The sequence below is a fragment of the Lineus longissimus genome, chromosome 2 (genome assembly GCF_910592395.1).
Source record: "Lineus longissimus chromosome 2, tnLinLong1.2, whole genome shotgun sequence".
NCBI classification, from domain to species: Eukaryota; Metazoa; Nemertea; class Pilidiophora; order Heteronemertea; family Lineidae; genus Lineus; species Lineus longissimus.
In genome coordinates this window covers 17,173,007-17,191,414 of record NC_088309.1, presented here as the reverse complement: position 1 = coordinate 17,191,414, position 18,408 = coordinate 17,173,007, and the positions used below count along the sequence as shown (strand labels likewise).

The following is an 18,408-nucleotide window of genomic DNA, read 5'->3' as shown; positions in this document are numbered from 1 at the left end:
ATAACCATATTGAGAACTTCAGTGAACCTGTAAATTGATATTTGTACGTTTAGATGTGAATAGCCCACTAGAGGGAAAGTATGGAGACGCTTTCCAAGCCGTGATAGCCATAGCCAGTCATGGCTACAAATAAGACTTTGTAAATGGCTTTCTCAATCTGGGCATTTTCACATACTAACATTTGATGAATCTCTGCTCGTACCACTCTGGCACCAATTTGAGTTCAAGTCATTCTCTTTCTTGTAGAAAAGTCCTTAACCTCCCTAATGTCTCATTCATGGCCATCCGAATCAATCTTCTAGACATATTTCCTCTCGTAGAAAAGTCCTTAACCTCCCTAATGTCTCACTCGTGGCCATCAGAATCACTCTTCTAGACATATTTCCTCTCGTGGAAAAGTCCTTAACCTCCCTAATGTCTCACTGATGGCCATCAGAATCACTCTTCTAGACATATTTCCTCTTGTAGAAAAGTCCTTAACCTCCCTAATGTCTCACTGATGGCCATCAGAATCACTCTTCTAGACATATTTCCTCTCGTAGAAAAGTCCTTAACCTCCCTAATGTCTCACTCATGGCCATCAGAATCACTCTTCTGGACATATTTCCTCTCGTAGAAAAGTCCTTAACCTCCCTAATGTCTCACTCATGGCCATCAGAATCACTCTTCTAGACATTCCTCTCGTAGAAAAGTCCTTAACCTCCCTAATGTCCCACTCATGGCCATCAGAATCACTCTTCTAGACATATTTCCTCTCGTAGAAAAGTCCTTAACCTCCCTAATGTCTCACTCATGGCCATCAGAATCACTCTTCTAGACATATTTCCTCTCGTAGAAAAGTCCTTAACCTCCCTAATGTCTCACTCATGGCCATCAGAATCACTCTTCTAGACATATTTCCTCTCGTAGAAAAGTCCTTAACCTCCCTAATGTCCCACTCATGGCCATCAGAATCACTCTTCTAGACATATTTCCTCTCGTAGAAAAGTCCTTAACCTCCCTAATGTCTCACTCATGGCCATTAGAATCACTCTTCTAGACATATTTCGTCTCGTAGAAAAGTCCTTAACCTCCCTAATGTCTCACTCATGGCCATTAGAATCACTCTTCTAGACATATTTCCTTATGAGATTGCCCCATTAGTATTAAAAATGCTCACGGAACCTAACTGACATTCCTGCACAGGTCTGCCTTCTGAACCTCCTTTGCCTGCGGGAGTAGGCAACAAAAGAAACCAAATTGTCAGCCTTCGGATTGGAAACTGCCAACAAACAAGCTTAAAAAGCTTAAAAAACGCCTAACACTTTGTTCATTTCTTGATTTGTTCCCTCATTTTAATTCAAGATCACCCAGGAAATCCTAGAAGTCCTGAGTCACGTGAAGAAAGCAGACACGATACTCGGCAGTGTGTCGGATTTCCGACATCTGAGCGCGCAGACGGTTTTCTCGGTTTTGGACCATCTGACTAAATGGATTCGGCACCGCATCCAAACCCTGTCCAGCACTGGCTCAAGATCCTCAAGGGATACACCTCAGTGTAAGTGTAGGACACACTGGCAACTATTCTAAAGGCGACAGTGGATTGACAGGAGATTTACACTGATGAATTGTGGAAAGGACTAAACCAACCTCTCAGTCAAATCAATCAATCAATCAATGTTAGCATATATAAAGCGCTCCAATTACTCAGCGAGTGGGTATTCTGGAGCGCTTTTTTCCCAAAGGCTTCTGCAAAAAGGTAGGCCTTTAGGATTGACTTGAAAGTCTGGAGGGAATCAGTGTTACGAAGCTTTTGCGGCAGCTGGTTCCACAGTTTTGGAGCAGCCGCCGCAAATGAACGACCACCAAGAGTCTGGCAAAGGGACCATTTGCCCCACTGACTGGTCAGCTTTAAAAGGGAGCATCTCAAAATAGCCAGAACCAAAATATGGCCTATCCAAGTGACCCCAAAATGACCATTCGGCTTGGCTGAAGAACTTTTTTTCTTGACTGACATTCCTTTACCCTCAAAATCTTCTTTGGTTTTGAAGCTGAGATTAATAAAAACAAGTCTTCAACGAAATCCAATCAGTAGTTGGCACTCCAGAGCCCCAAACAATTATTTATGAACGGACTATAGTTGTGTTAAAGGGGAGGTGGAGAAGCTTCAGTACCATTATGCTTGCGTTAACAACCTTAATTAATCACTCTTATTTTAGTTGCACTTGAAAGTACAGTAGAACCTCTCTATTAAGGACACCCTCTGGACTGACAAGTGCTGTCCTTAATAGAGAGGTGTCCTCATTAGAGAGGTCAAATTGAATGGAAACAACCACTTTGGGACCACAATTAGTGTCCTTGATAGAGAGGTGTCCGCTAAGGGAGGTTCCACTGTACTTGTACTATCTTGTGACCAAGGTTAGAGAAAGGCTCATTACCTTTCTTCTGCTTTCTAGCCTGTCCCTCCTACATCGATGATGCCGAGTATAAGACAATAAAGAACTTCCTTGAGAAGATTCCCCAGGACCTGCTGGCTGCTGCCTCATATAACTGCAAGGCATACACCAGAGCTCTCATGCATATTGAACAGTTCATCAAACTTGAGAACCAGAGTGTCCAGGACAATTTAGACTTCATTCAGGTATGTTTATTGGTTGAGTTGACACTGTACTTGTGACTACCCTGTCAGTTTATGTTAAAAGATCGGGATTTATTTTACATTTTTTCAAGTCGAAGCTTTTCAGCATCTCAGAGTGCTCCAGTTGATGTTATGGAGCAGCTACTGAGCGAAGTGCATTTACTTAAAGCTGACTGGTCAAATATACCCTTCTGAATCAGACCGAAGCCGATTTCTTTGGAATGTTTATAACCGATATTTCGATCTTCTGCTGAATATATCGTTTACCCCAATGTACAATCAAAAGCAAGGCCTTTATCCGCAGGCAGCGTAGGGTCACTTTGAGTGAAAGCTTCCATAGATGCATTCAAAATTGGTATAAAATTTCTGGCCTACAAAGTTGGAACACGATTCGATCAGTGGCATCTTTTTGTATCAACCAGTGGGCTCATCAAAAACATGGTTGTGCAGAGATGAGTTGACCAGACAATTTGTAGCTTTGAAATTAACTAGCGCTAACATGTCACTCTAATGCCATCCCAATGTGAATAGAACAGAATGGCATGGAAGGGATTCTAATCTCTCAGTCAGGAGTCGGGCACTCTACCACTTTGCAACACGCTTCCCAGTGTGGTCGGTTTGCCTAGCAGACTGCGCCACCACACTTCCCAGTAATTTCCCCAGCAACTAAACAACTTCATCGTATCTCATTCCCTGCCCCGTTTCAGAAAATCTACGTGGCCATGGACGAGCCAGATGGTGTGAGAGGAGTTACAGCCGCCTGTCAGCAGCAGCTCACTCTCCATGAACAGATCCTAGCTCATGAAAGCATAGGTAGGAACTTAATCATCTTGATGTTGTCTGCTGCACTGTTGCAGATAAGGCTGTTTTCAGTCCAGAATGAATGCCTGGTGCAGTGACAAATCGTAAGGAAGCTTTCTAATATACATTTTCAATTGCTGCCATTATTTTCCCCAGTTGGGATAATGCAATGTTTTCTGAAAAAAGCCAGGGTTCTTTTCGAATGTTGAAAGATTTTGACGACATCTGGAGATGTTCTTTGACATACTGAAAATCCGAAAATATCCACATGCCTTTCATTTTGCATTTTTCACTAATTACAGATAATGGCAAAAATATATGGTGGCGAAAAGAAAACCTCATTGAAATAAATGATATGGGGTTGTCAAAACACTGAATCAAAACTATCAATACGCAAAATGTGCAGTTTTACAAAACCATTAAATTAAATGGCCACAAATTTTTTTAGGTTTATTCACTGCAGTATTTTTGGTGCTATCTTTCATCAAGTTTTCATGTTTTAGGTCAGCTCCAAGATGCCACAGCATGTTATGAACAAGTGATTCAACTTGAACCAGACAAGATCACACACCACCAGGGCCTGCTGAAATGTCTGATGGATCTCGGGCAGACGACCACAGCTCTCTATCACGTCAACGGAATCCTTGCTGATTGGTAAGTTAAATGAATAAATGATAAATAGCACTTGATATAGCGCCCTTTCCACTGAAAATAGACCAATATTCAAAAGTGCTCACGTCAAAGTGTCGCATCATCACTCAAAAAATAGTCAAACATTGAAGTGTTGTTTTAAAAGGAATGTCTTGAGTAAAGCCCTGTGTACACTGTCAACATTTTCGGTAACATGTTGAGCAACATGTTGACGAGGTAGCTTGTTGACAGAATTGTTGACAGTGTACACAGAGTAAAAAGAGTTCGGTAACATGTTACCCAAATGTTACTGAGATGTTGACGAAAGAATGCAGATGCATATATGTTGACAAGATGTTGACGAGCTTTAACCAATCAGGAATAGATTCTAAAGCACATGACCTGCCTGTGGTCATGTGATTTGGACAAAATGGCAGCCACCATGGAATGGAACAAAGGGAAGGAGGACATGCTCATTGAAATATGGGAAAGTTGCACCTTTTTGTGGGATGTAACATCGAAGCAGCTCCTCAAATGCCTTTACATCCATGCGGAGAAAGTTCTTATATGAGGGCTTGTCCCCCAGTCTCAACTCCTTCAGGAGACAGTGATAGGCCCCATGCTGCTCCCTCAAGATGATCCAGGGCCTTGTCCACACTCGTTTTACTTCATCATTGCGTCTTCTCTTCCGCCTGTCAACCACCAGCATCAAAATTGCAGCAGAAGCCCTGACAAGGCATCTTCTACTCTTGGAATTTTCCATTCTTATGATTTTCCCTCCAAAAACTGCCCTCCAAATCAACATTCCCGCTTATTTTTCGGCAGCATCTCGGTAACATGTTGGCCAAATGTTACCCATTTGTTACCAAGTGTACACAGGGCCAAAATTTATGTTGCCCAGGCGAGTTTCCGTACCTGGTCAACATGTTGCTCAACATGTTACCGAAAATGTTGACAGTGTACACAGGGCTTAAGGTCCTGTTAAGAAATCCTTATCACTATAAGAGGACCAACAGAGCTATTAATTGCATTATTACCAATATGTCGGCTGCCCAGTCACCTCCAATTCTACAATTCTAGTTTCCATCATAAAATCATACTTAAATGGAAAAATTCTTATTCTGAATCATCATGCTGTCCTGTTTTTTATCCCGACTGGACCCGAGTGAGCCCTCTGTGCAGTGATCACTTGTGCGAATTGATGCATTGTCAATACGCTGTGCAGAGGCGATTTTGCATTTTCCATTATGAAAGGCGAAACGATTCAGAAACAACGGTTTAGACCCTATATAACCAGCTTGATAGGTTGTCAACTTTGAATCCGTACGATTCCGCAAAAGTACCGATTAATTTGCGTTTCGCCCAAGGAGAATTTGAACTACAATCGGATTTCATGTGGTCTTTTTCTGCACGCATAACAGCCCATATGTACGAAAGCCCAGATGGCTCATTCGACAAAACTTACTTCGACAAAATTGACTTCGACAAAACTCACTTCAACAAAGACTTTGACAAAATTGATTTCGACAAAACTCACTTCGACAAAATTGACTTCGACAAAACTCACTTCGACAAAACTCACTTCGCCAAAATTGACGTCGACAAAACTCACTTCAACAATACTCATGATCACTTCGACAAAATTGACTCCGACAAAACTCACTTCGACAAAATCGACCAATCAAATCGTGTTATAACATACCTACTTATGTGTTTTTACGTAGGTAGGCCAGAGGTCAGTATTTAGGTCATAGTAGCTATCATGGCAGCCAAGAATCCACCCAACACGAGGGTATCAATCTCTGATGAGCAAAACTCGTTTTTTATTTATTTTCCGAAACCACGAGTTTTGTAAAACTCATAGGTAGGTATGTAAAACACGATTTGATTGGTCGATTTTGTCGAAGTGAGTTTTGTCGAAATCTATTTTATCAAAGTCTTTGTTGAAGTGAGTTTTGTCGAAGTCAAGTTTTGTTGAAGTGAGTTTTGTCGAAGTCAATTTTGTCGAAGTAAGTTTTGTCGAATGAGCCTTCTGGGCTTTCGTAGATATGATATATCACGTCAGTCACTAAACGACGTTTGGCTATTACTTCTTTGAACTAAACCGATGAATCATAAAACTTTATTTTGTGGCATGTTTTTCTTCCAGGCCTGAGTGGAGTAACCAGCTGAATGCGTTCAGGATTGAGGCAGCTTGGAAGCTGAGCAACTGGGATAGTTTAGATGGCTACCTCAAAAAGGTAAAGGTTGCGTTTTGTACTAGATGAAAGAAACACTCATCTTGGGCGGAAAATATCTTTTCGCTGCTGAGTGATTTTGCTTTTGACTGCTGTCAGTGCAGAATGATTTTCACCCCAATTGGAATGTTCTGTTCCGGCTACTCACAAAATCTTTCTTTTCGAAGTATATCTTAATCTATGAACATGAAAGATGTTCAGTATGCCTTAATCTTCGATTTAAAACCATAAAAATCCCAAGCATTTGCTGTTTTCTTGATATGAATCTAATAAGAAACAATCTTGTCAGATAACAGCAAACAAACGGGGAGAAAGGATTTCTTCGTTTCTCAAAGTCTATTTGGTCACAATCACTGCACACAATGATATATTAAAAAGGCTTTTATTTTGCAATGCCCTTTCATGTCATCTATCAACTTCAACTCAAATCAGTGTTTGTTTTTGGTTCTCACTAAAAAGTCTGATCTGGTCATTCTTGCTTGCGTTGCAGGAGCATAGCAGTGCCAACTGGAATGTTCACCTCAGTAAGATCTTCCTGGCTGCCAGATCTCGGGTATGTGTGACCTATTTGTAAACACTTTTTAAACTCTTTCAGCCCGCAAGCTCTACATGTATATATACGGTCAGCCACGGTTTTCAGATTTAAACAGGAAACCAAAAAAGTTTCAACAGTCTTGACGCCACAGCTTTGATAGTGAATTTCTCTCAGCCAATTTGGGTATGGACATCGGTGCCCAGGTTTGGCTGGTAAAGTATGGTCATTCTTGTAATGATTGCCCGTGCAGGAAGTCAAAAGCAATACATTGGTACCCACGAGTATGTTAAGGCCGACTGACAATTTCAAACTGTCGCTGGGCAGATTGTAGTCAACATCCTCAATATGCCCTAAAATCCAATTCTCACCCCGCTGAAGGGGGTGAGGGTTGAAACCTCTCACTGCCGGTGCCTGCCTGCCTGCCATAAGGGGCTCTTAGAAATCTCCATGGATACAACTGTGCATACCCCCACCCAAGCTAATGCCAATCTTGGTGAAGTTCAGTAAAATCAATGGAGTAGTAATGGTAAATTTCCTTGACGTTCTTGCCTTAGGAAATCAAAGTCTCATAGAAGAACTATAAAAGTATGGATCAGATTCTTGAAAATTATTGAACTTTGACTATTTGTGTGAATATACATTTTCAGGATGTTGGTTCGTTCATGAAGCAGCTTGAGATTGCTCGATGCGATCAGATGGGTCCGCTCTCTGCCGCTAGTATGGAAAGTGGCTCCTACCAGCGGGGCTACGAGTACATTGTAAGGTATGTCTGATATCGAGTAGAGATTAATCCATACTTGCTGATATTGAATTGGAGATTGCTTCCTTTGGAGATCAGTGGCATAGTGGTATTAAAAGACCGCCGGACTCATAATCAGGAGGTCATAGGCTTGGATGTCAAATTTCCTCTTTTAGGCAGATTTCAGACTTTTTCCTATTTTTTTCAAAGCTAAATATGATAGCTGGAATGGAAAGATATCTCTCTCAACTCTCTGTGGCTCTTTGAATTTTCAAAAATGGACCAAAAAGATGGATTTTAGAGGGTGTTGATCAAATGACAGGATATTCACCACGAAAAAATAGTCAGTCTTTTTACCTCAGCTTATTGGCATCCCTGCATAGATCTGCTGGGCATAGATCTTTGGGGCTGTTTTATGTGGCTCTCTTCACCTGACAAATCATCAAAGGGAAGTGACTTCAGACAAAAGTTAAACCGGTGGTCATCAACTTGCAGGAGAAGAAAAGAAGCAGAGTTTCTCCCGGTATTTCTCGGTTGTAAATTTATTCTCTTCTTTCTGGTTTACAGGCTTCACATCCTGAACGAAATTGAGAAGGGTGTGCATAGCTTGCTTCACCGGGGCAGATGGCCTGGCACAGACAATGAAATCTTGTCACCTTTGACCAAGAATCAGCTTTTGTCTCAGTGGGAATCGAGGCTGTCTTTGGTTCAGGTAAGAATTTTTCATGTGGGGATTGTTGATTACCTCATGTGTACACATAACCAAAATTATCACGCAACGATTGTGAAACATCATACACGCATCATGCAAATAACACGCGTGCATGCATTCATGTATCATTCATTGTGACAGTCTATTGGCGTCAGAAATCTATTGAAATTGTATTTAGTTGGTCCAACAGTAAATGTGTGTAAACAAACGGCATACCCCTTTAAAGTGTGCATATCAATCACCAGGTGGAGCCCCTAGCTGTTTCTATTATCTAACTACAATAGAACCTCTCTATTAAGGACACCCACAGGACTGACTAGTGCTGTCCTTAATAGAGAGGTGTACTGATTAGAGAGGTCAAATTGAATGTAAACAACCAATTTGGGACCAAAACTAGTGTCCATAATAAAGAGGGTGTCCCTAATAGAGAGGTGTCTGCAAAGGGAGGTTCCACTGTATACTGTGAATGAAGGTAAACTCGGATGTTCCTGGGTTAAGATTCATCAGATAGAACCGATGTGTAATTCCTCTGTTCCACGATCGTGTGTCCAACTGATGTTTCTTGCGGTTAGAGATTGAATACCATAGAGATATTGGAATGAATATCAGAGCACTGTTGTGTGGACACAGCACTTCCAAAACCCAAAGGAAAAGTATTGAACTAGAGTCACCTCTGGCTCTGAAGCCAAAACTTTTGGAATGATATCAAAACTTGTCAGTTTAAAAATATTGAGTTGCGAGCTGAGCGTCAACTTAATAGCTCTGTAAATTATATTGGGTGATTATAATCTAAATGTATGTAGGAGGAAACTGGAGTCCCGGGGGAAACCTTGGCTCAATCTTTTTTTTCCACGGACAGGGACGGTCAGAGACCCCTCCAAAGTTCTTGGCTCAATCTTTCAGGTGATTGCTTTACAAACTGTACCTTTTCAAGGTTCGAATCCTGATGTTTTTCCCTTGGGCATCTGTCCACGTTTGTGCTTATTTTCAGTCCTCCTTCCGAAGTTTGGAGCCAATCCTAATCATACGACGAGTCCTGATGTCATTGGGCCAGGAGTGCATTGACTACTCTCTCGACAAGGAAATCGGTCGTTGTTTTCTCCAGAGTGCTAGAGTTGCCCGAAAGTAAGTTGTCATTCAGTCCCTTGTGTCTCATTTTCACCATGGTAAATCCCCAATTCACCATGGTAAACTGAAAGCAATTCACCATGGTAAATTGCGATTGTAAAATATTTCACCATGGTAAGCATGGTAAAATTTACATTCACCATGGTGAGCATGATAAACACTGATTTCACCATGGTAAACGCTTAATTCATCGAAGTTAATAAAATTCACCACCATTTGGTTTTTTCAGAGCTGGTCACAATCAGACTGCTTACAGTTCACTTCTAAAAGCCAGTGAGTTCAACCTACCTGAGTTCGTTGCAGAGAAAGCGAAGTGGCTTTGGCAGAGGGTAAGCTTTTTTTCTTCGGAAACGAAATATAAGAAGTGTGTGGCTTCAATGTACTGTGGAACCTCCCTTAGTGGACACCTCGCTATTAAGGACAAGAAGTTCTTGTGACTGGTAAATTTCTTGTGTTTGGTTGTCAAGTCTACGTTAGTAGGTTTGACGGAGCACTGCTGTGTTTAGGTACTGGTGGTGCCTCCAGTGTCCTATGCCGAGTTAATATATTGAAACCTGGCAGTTGAAATTGTAATTGAAATTTTTATTCCGCACCATCCAAGTATTGCTTTGATGCCGTGTTTCAAAAGATCATCTGAACAGGTGGGTTAGCCCCTACCTGAAAATGGCAACAGTCTCAGCCTTTTGAACATGTTGAATGTCAACACCAAGCTTCTTCCAAGGCCTGGCTGCCTGGACAGGGAAGCTCCTCACTCCTGCCACCGTACTTTTCCAGGCGAGACCTGGAAATCCCCAGGAAACATTTGTCCTTGGACAGTTGCTTGAAGATAAGTTTTTTAACGCTGTCTTCAGCTCCATGACTAGGTGCCCATCATTTAGGCAAGGGTCCTACCAGGTGGTAGCCAGATCCATCTATTTCATTGTATCATGCCCAAATCTATATGACACTGGCCATTTGATCTGAGATTTGGGCAAAATATTTGATCGGCTGCGCACCAGTCCTTTGAAGGGCGTTGCCTGGCTGCACATCAGTCTCATCTCTCACTTGACATGTTTGAACATGTTGGATAGCAAATTATTGGGCGAGTGTCTCTTGTTTCAGGGTGATAATGACGGTGCCCAGTCGTTCCTCGAGAAGGGTGTCAAGACTCATTACAGCGACTTGGAGCGTATCCGAGCAGAGGTTGATCCCGATAAGAAAAAGGAGGAGGAGCTATCGTATGCCAAGGTGAGTTGTGAAGTCATTAAAGCATGTAGATAGGCAATTATGTGGAGTTGTTCCAACAACTCCCGGATCTATTTTCTCCAACTCGAAGTGTAGTGTTATCATGCGAAAATCCCTAAAAATTGCCTGTTTTTCTAAAATATTGAACTGAGTGCTCAGCGTCGACTTAAGGACATTATTAGCTCCATAAACAATATTGGGCGATTGTAATGTAAGTAGGAGGAAACCGGAGACCCCGGAGGAAACCTACTCTGTCGAGGAGAGTCGCCCTCTCGGTACCACATGTGTGTACCATGACCGACTGGGAATCGAATGCGGGACCTCAGAGGTGATCAGAGGTGACAGGTGCTGATATTTCCACAAAACTGGGAATGTTTTTCAAGTTACAAATAAGGGGTGCAAACTTTGGCACTTTGTGATGAGAGATTCATTTATATCCTCGCATGATACACTGTAACATGACTTTTCCAGACGCTCCTCCTGTTGGCGATTTACAGTGAAGAGACGGCGTGTGTCGCCGTCAATCCATTGATGAGGAAGTACATGGACGTAATGGATGTCAAACCAGACTGGGAAGCTGGCTACTTCCATCTGGCCAAGTACTATGACAAAGTGATGCATACAATGCCCGATCTAACTGATGAGAAAAAAGCGTAAGTCAAATCATTTGAGTTTTTGCTATTCTTTAACCCTTAGAGCCCTGTATCCCTGGCGACCATGGGCACCCCCACCCTAAGTGCCTGGGAGAAAACTCCCTGAAAATTCCTGGCCATATCGTCAAATTTTGATCAAAATCGATGTGGTAAAAAGCAGAAAATTCTCCGAGCTACGCTGACTCTGAAGTGCCAAAGCACCGTTTGTAACAACGCTTCTGATTGGCTGATTTGTTGCTAGGAAATACCAATATAAAATGGGGATTCCCCAGCCGATTTTGGTCCCGCTCGGGTGTATATGCGCCCCTGGGTTGCGGTTCAGAAATCGGTTGCTCGGGTTCTGAGGGTTAAAGAAGTTGTCGCTCGGATGCGGTTTGAATGGCCCGGTAAAAAGTAAAAAACCTATGACCACAATAAGCTTTAATTGATAAATCCCAGCAGTTTTGAGCTGGGCTTTTATTGTTTACTGGGCTTTTATTGTTTCGTGTGACCGCTTGTAGGCGGTCCAAGCCACTAAACTGCTAGGCCCCTTTGTTGTGGCTCTTGTTGCATCGGTTGGACTGTTCTCCATTCAGTTCGCGAAATGTTAGAACGCAATCGCTCGAGAATTTTCCTAAGCTAGTTTGACAGTGTTGGTTTAGATCCGATGACGATTAACAGAAAAAGGTTCTTTTACGTTCTTGATTGATGATTTATTATAAAACACATTCAAAAACAAATATACAAACATGAGGTACTGAAACACATTCGGTATTGCGAATGAACATTACAAACGAATCAAAGAGAAATCGAAAAGGAAAGTAATCATACCTAAGAGTGTGATTTTCGTGTTATAATGGAAACAGGACTGACGTCTGCGAATGATTCTAAAAAATGACGTTAACCCAACCGAAATACGTAACGTAAATATCAACAAAGACGGCGACGTGATGACGTATCAAAGGAAATGACATAATACAAAAGGGCGGGAAAAAGAATCCCCAAAAATGTGCAAAGTATTCAAAACAAGTATTGTGCACATTTTTTACTAAATCATGCAAACATAAACTGCTGTCCTATCTATGTTTCCTCCCCCTGCAATGGACATATTTGTGAAAATCTGGCCCAAAGTATCCGAATTCTGATACCCTAAGTATCCGAAATTCTGATATGAGTATCTGAATTCTGATACGTATGAGAATTCTAATATTTCGCAAACTGAATTATAATTCATGAAATGTCGCAATTTCAGTCAATGCCTCGGGCCGATTACTCTGAACTTTGGTAAATCATTGATGTATGGCAATGAATATATCTACCAGTCGATGCCCAGGATGTTGAGTTTGTGGTTGGACAACAGTGCCAAGTTCTTGGAGGAGAAGGCCAAGATGCCGAAAAATACCCCAGCGATGAATGCGATTAAGGCCCACCACGAGAAAGCCAATAAGGTACAGACCAGGGGCCGAGTCCAAAAGTTTTCATTTCAGCATTGCAGTATCTTGACCCTCAATGTATTGACATTGCTATTAAAGTGCTACTATGATGTGATTTACAACTTTGCGGAAATACGTCCGTTTTTAATTGTTGATCACATATGTAAAGCTCAAATTTTCCATTTTTGATTAGATTTATTGTAAAATCGCTGAATGTAAACCACCGCGACTGCGAAAATGTTCATGTTGTGACGTCATCAACGAAAATGGCATCGAAGCGAGCCGTCCGGGCGGGATTAAACCATCAATTTCTAGAAAATGTGCATTTCGATTCGAAAACCTTACCGATTTATGAGAAAGTGACGTAGTCATTTGTCAAAAACAGCTAAAACATTATATGGTGAAATTTGACACGAGTTACCCTTTAAGCTTTACAGAAAAAGCGCGTCTTACACCTTGACAAGAAGTACAGCATGCATTTGTATGCAATCTATTTCAAGCTGAAGTTGGTCGGCTATTACTCCCTCATGAACGGCGTCCCTGTACACACAATGGTAACAAGTTAGCGTGAGGCCACTGACCATCGCTATTGCTCTATCAGCGATCTGATATCTCGGCTAGTGTAGCTTTTTTTTGTCTCTAAAATCTAATTGAAATTGCTGTCACAGGGTTGCACAATTGCTAAAAATAAAACTACGGCAATTTTGCAATTTCACAATTTCATAAGATCACAAACCATGATAGCTGTGAATATTTCCACGTTCACAGTACAGTAAAACCTCCCTCAACTCTCTATTAAGGACACTAGTTTTGGTTCCAAATTGGGTGTTTCCATTCAATTTGACCTCTCTAATCAGGACACCTCTCTATTGAGGATGGCACATGTCAGTCCCGAGGGTGTCCTAAATAGAGAGGTTCTACTGTATTTTGATATTCAACAAATTATGTCAAATTTAAAAATAAATTAAAAAATGTAAGTTTATGACTAAATGATTCTCGTGACGCATCGACGTTACATATTTTTATTTGTTTTCTTCAGATGCTAGAAGACTTTAGCACGAAACTTCCTGCTTACCAGTTCCTCACCGCCCTCCCACAGCTTGTGTCGAGGATATGTCACGCAGATGCAGGTGTCTTTTACATCATTGTGGTGAGTGATTTGTCCATTTTCTTGGGAAAAAAAACACCATGCTTACGTCACCATTGCGTCATTCGCCAGATTCATGACATCGGACAGCGTCATGACGATGCTATTTCCTTGATATTCGGACCATTGGTGTCGCCTTAGTCAAAGACTCATCTTTACGACATAAGGCACCAATGCATTGTTTAATTTAGATATAAACGAAGACCTACCAATTGCGCGTCACGGTAAGCAAGCCTGGCCTGATTGGTGGTACCGCGACGCTATTATCATAGTTTGAAATTACCATTGCTGCTGCGGCGGCCATGATCAATTTACGGTTCATTTTAGGGGCTTTTAAAGGCCTACCCCGTTCAGTAAAAATTTTAAAATGCGGCATATCAAGCACATTTATTGCCTTATCCGGATAAAAACCGATGCATCGTTATTAGCAGCTATATTTAGGGCATGACAGTCACATGTATCATAATGCGGCGGCCATATTGTTGAAAATGTACTGTGGCGGCCATATTGTTGAAAATGTACTGCGGCGGCCATATTGTTGAAAATGTAATGCGGCGGCCATATTGTTGAAAATGTACTGTGGCAGCCATATTGTTGAAAATGTACTGTGGCGGCCATATTGTTGAAAATGTAATGCGGTGGCCATATTGTTGAAAATGTACTGTGGCGGCCATATTGTTGAAAATGTAATGCGGTGGCCATATTGTTGAAAATGTAATGCGGTGGCCATATTGTTGAAAATGTACTGCGGTGGCCATATTGTTGAAAATGTACTGTGGCGGCCATATTGTTGAAAATGTAATGCGGTGGCCATATTGTTGAAAATGTACTGTGGCGGCCATATTGTTGAAAATGTAATGCGGTGGCCATATTGTTGAAAATGTAATGCGGTGGCCATATTGTTGAAAATGTACTGCGGTGGCCATATTGTTGAAAATGTACTGTGGCGGCCATATTGTTGAAAATGTAATGCGGTGGCCATATTGTTGAAAATGTAATGCGGTGGCCATATTGTTGAAAATGTACTGCGGTGGCCATATTGTTGAAAATGTACTGTGGCGGCCATATTGTTGAAAATGTACTGTGGTGGCCATATTGTTGAAAATGTAATGCGGCGGCCATATTGTTGAAAATGTACTGCGGCAACCATTTTAGGGGGATCTGTTCATTGGCCTCGTTGATAAACGCTCAGCCTGGCGAAGACAAATGCAGCTTTTATGGTATTCATTCATGTTATTAATAAATTAAGGAAACCTAATTGTAGCAACCTGATTTTGGATGGGATTTCTCCAAGATAGAGATACTTGTCTCTGCTTTCTAAAAAAGCGTCCGATATTTTGATGGGTCCTCGCGAGAAGCCATTTGCCTATTTTCGTATTCATTTCTAAGAATTTTTTGTAGGAAATTGTCAAGAAAGTTCTGGTACAATATCCACAGCAGGCCATGTGGCTCATGATGGCTGTCTCGAAGGTAAAGATCAAACACCCCTTCTTCTTATCTACTGCTGAGTCCAGGTGACTGGAGTTTACGTCCTGAGATATGCTCTTAACATCTTCAAGGAAATCTGATATTAATTAACGTCATTATGTGCTAATGTGTTAATTAAAAGTCATGTTTTCAATACCATCACCAATGTCAAACCTACTGATGTGTTGGCAAAAATATGATTCATGTTTTACAAATATCATACTTCAAATCTGTAGCACATTTATGGGTGTCAATATTCAATATTGTGTTTGTCTTAATCCAACCTTTGATTTCAGTCTTCCTACCCGATACGAATGAAGCGCTGTCAGGAAATATTCAGCCAAGCAAAGTAAGCATTTAGTATTATCAATATCAGTTTGTCATTATTACAGCAGAACCTCCTTTTAATAGCAAATACAGTAGAACCTCCCTTAGAGGACACCCCTCTATTAAGGACACTGTCTATGTTAAGGACACCCTCTCTATTAAGGACACCCTCTCTATTAAGGACACCTTCTCTATTAAGGACACCCTCTCTATCAAGGACACCCTCTCTATTAAGGACACCCTCTCTATTAAGGACACCCTCTCTATTAAGGACACCCTCTCTATTAAGGACACCCTCTCTATTAAGGACACCCTCTCTATTAAGGACACCCTCTCTATTAAGGACACCCTCTCTATTAAGGACACCCTCTCTATTAAGGACACCCTCTCTATTAAGGACACCCTCTCTATTAAGGACACCCTCTCTATTAAGGACACTAGTTTTGGTCCCATTTCCATTCATCTTGAATATCTCCAATCAGGATACCTCTCTATTAAGGACAGCACTTTTCAGTCCCGAGGATGTCCTTAATAGAGAGGTTCTACTGTACCTCTGTTTGCATACTGGCTAAGATCAAAGTGTAGTACATGTATCTGTTCTTATCTGCTTGATACGCACCTCATTGAGATGTTTCGATATTAAACTGATTTTTGGACCTCAGCGAGATGTCAAGGGGACACCCTCTCTATTAAGGACACTGATTTTGGTCCCAAATTGGTCGAATCCATTTAATTTGACCTCTCTATTTATAACAAGTCTCTATTAAAGACAGTACAGTCCAAGGCACAATTGACATCCCTTCTGCTGCGCTTCAATTAGTAGCGTGTTACTGACACGCCACTGACACAATTTTAGGGATGTCCATTGTGATTCAGACTGTACGTGTCACACTTTTAGTTAGGGAGATCAGTGGCATAGTGGTTTGAGTGCCAAGCTCATAATCAGAAGGTGGTAGGTTTGACTCTCTAAATGATCACCGCTGTTTCATCCTTGTGTCCTTGAACAAGACACATAACCCTGACATTGCTTCTATCAGCCCAGGGCACTAGACTTACCTGGAAAGTTAACCTGCTTTTGACCAACACCCTAGCCAGGGGGAGTGATACTCCTAGTTGCTTGATGCTACGGAATCTAGGATAAGCTCTGGCCTGATAAGCCATTTGTGGCTTGAAGATGAAAACCTTAAATTATCATGTGCTTTCCAATTTGATAGTCAGTCTAGGGTGCTTGCCCAAGGCCACAATCGACAAATCCATGCAAGAATGATGCTGATAGCCTTCTCTGAATTCGACCTTCTGTCTTCTCTTATGTGTTTTTTTGAAAATTTTCAGACAAATGGATTCCAAGCTGGACAGGTTTTTGATGGTAAGATCATCTTGAATGCACTTTGCAGGGAACTTTACAAGGTCTATGAGTTTTCAGTCCCAGCTCTTTGCAGGGAACTTTACAAGGTCTATGAGTTTTCAGTCCGAGCACTTGCAGGGAACTTTACAAGGTCTATGAGTTTTTAGTCCCAGCACTTTGCAGGGAACTTTACAAGGTCTATGAGTTTTCAGTCCCAGCACTTGCGGGGAACTTTACAAGGTCTATGAGTTTTCAGTCTCAGCACTTTGCAGGGAACTTTACAAGGTCTATGAGTTTTCAGTCCCAGCACTTTGCAGGGAACTTTACAAGGTCTATGGGTTTTCAGTCGCGTTGTAAATAGTGTGATGTCACGTCTATCTTCACTATATCTGTCATGGACCACCCCTTCCTTAATGCTCACAGCTGAGCTGTGCCTTTAACTCAAAACAGAAGAAAAAATTCTGTATTCGACATAATGTTCACAGCAAGTGAGTACGGTAAAGTACCAAATATTTTGCTGATGGGATGCCCATCGTTTCTAAGCTTTTCACTGAGAATAGAATCGGGGGTAATCAATAGATGGATATCTTTTTTACAAAATGATGTCATTCTTTTGTCACGTTTAAATTTTTCACTGCCAGCATGCGGGCACCTATAAACACCGCAACATAGTGAGGCGTGACGCAACAATTTTGGCGTCACGCGTGCAATGCCATATTCACTTGGATACAAGAAGCTTTTCTCACCTACCTCATGAATTGCGGGATGTTATAGAGTAAAACATGAGTACCATTTTAATACAAGAGCAGCTTTACGTGATGGGTTAAGCATCATTATCATATCGGGAGACGTATCAGTAGGAAACTGGTTTGTTGCAGCATTTCTCAACGAAAGTATGTTGAATGTATAGAGTGTGCTCACAGCATGTGATATCTATCTATGCTGTAAAACTTTTTTTTGAAATTTTATTTGCATGATATTCCCAGGATGCCACGAAACTGGTTGATCGTCTGCTTGACTTGTGCAATAAGAAGGTTGAAGGCAACATTGTAACGATCAGTATGGCGCAGCACTTTAGGACCCTCAAACGTCTTGTGGAGGACAAGTAAGTAATGATGTAAATTACAATAATTCATTTGGTTATTGCTTTGAAAGAGGTAAATATTCATTCAACCTTTCTTCATCCGGGATCGCATGCTGAACACGACACATTTTACACAACTTGCTCATACCGACTTATCGGCGGTGAATATCAGTTCTAAAGTCTCCCCTTTCACCGCCGATAACTCCCGCCAGGTAATCTGTCGGACGCACCATCATAAATGGGTGGCCAATCAAATTCCTCGACACAAAGTAATTAAATGACGGCCTGAATTGATATTGCCAACCTTCGGAACAGGTTACCCTTCTTCTATACAACATGCACTGTGCATT

At 41.5% G+C, this 18,408-nt stretch overlaps 1 protein-coding gene and 1 non-coding gene across 2 annotated transcripts in view; both read left to right on the top strand.

Moving 5' to 3' along the window:
- LOC135482687 (serine/threonine-protein kinase ATR-like) overlaps window positions 1–18,408 on the top strand; it is a 66,337-nt gene that overhangs the window by 35,874 nt on the left and 12,055 nt on the right. Inside the window, exons 36-53 of the mRNA XM_064762944.1 lie at window positions 1,345–1,537; window positions 2,436–2,620; window positions 3,325–3,430; window positions 3,922–4,072; window positions 6,198–6,288; window positions 6,776–6,838; window positions 7,468–7,583; window positions 8,127–8,271; window positions 9,263–9,396; window positions 9,629–9,728; window positions 10,501–10,626; window positions 11,095–11,276; window positions 12,508–12,703; window positions 13,728–13,838; window positions 15,237–15,305; window positions 15,599–15,651; window positions 16,962–16,995; window positions 17,961–18,079. Coding sequence (XP_064619014.1) covers window positions 1,345–1,537; window positions 2,436–2,620; window positions 3,325–3,430; window positions 3,922–4,072; window positions 6,198–6,288; window positions 6,776–6,838; window positions 7,468–7,583; window positions 8,127–8,271; window positions 9,263–9,396; window positions 9,629–9,728; window positions 10,501–10,626; window positions 11,095–11,276; window positions 12,508–12,703; window positions 13,728–13,838; window positions 15,237–15,305; window positions 15,599–15,651; window positions 16,962–16,995; window positions 17,961–18,079 — 2,174 coding nt within the window. The remainder of the gene's footprint in view (window positions 1–1,344; window positions 1,538–2,435; window positions 2,621–3,324; window positions 3,431–3,921; window positions 4,073–6,197; window positions 6,289–6,775; window positions 6,839–7,467; window positions 7,584–8,126; window positions 8,272–9,262; window positions 9,397–9,628; window positions 9,729–10,500; window positions 10,627–11,094; window positions 11,277–12,507; window positions 12,704–13,727; window positions 13,839–15,236; window positions 15,306–15,598; window positions 15,652–16,961; window positions 16,996–17,960; window positions 18,080–18,408) is intronic.
- Window positions 16,177–16,373, top strand: LOC135483980 (U2 spliceosomal RNA). The gene has a single exon (XR_010446399.1). It is a non-coding gene; the product is annotated as a U2 spliceosomal RNA (small nuclear RNA).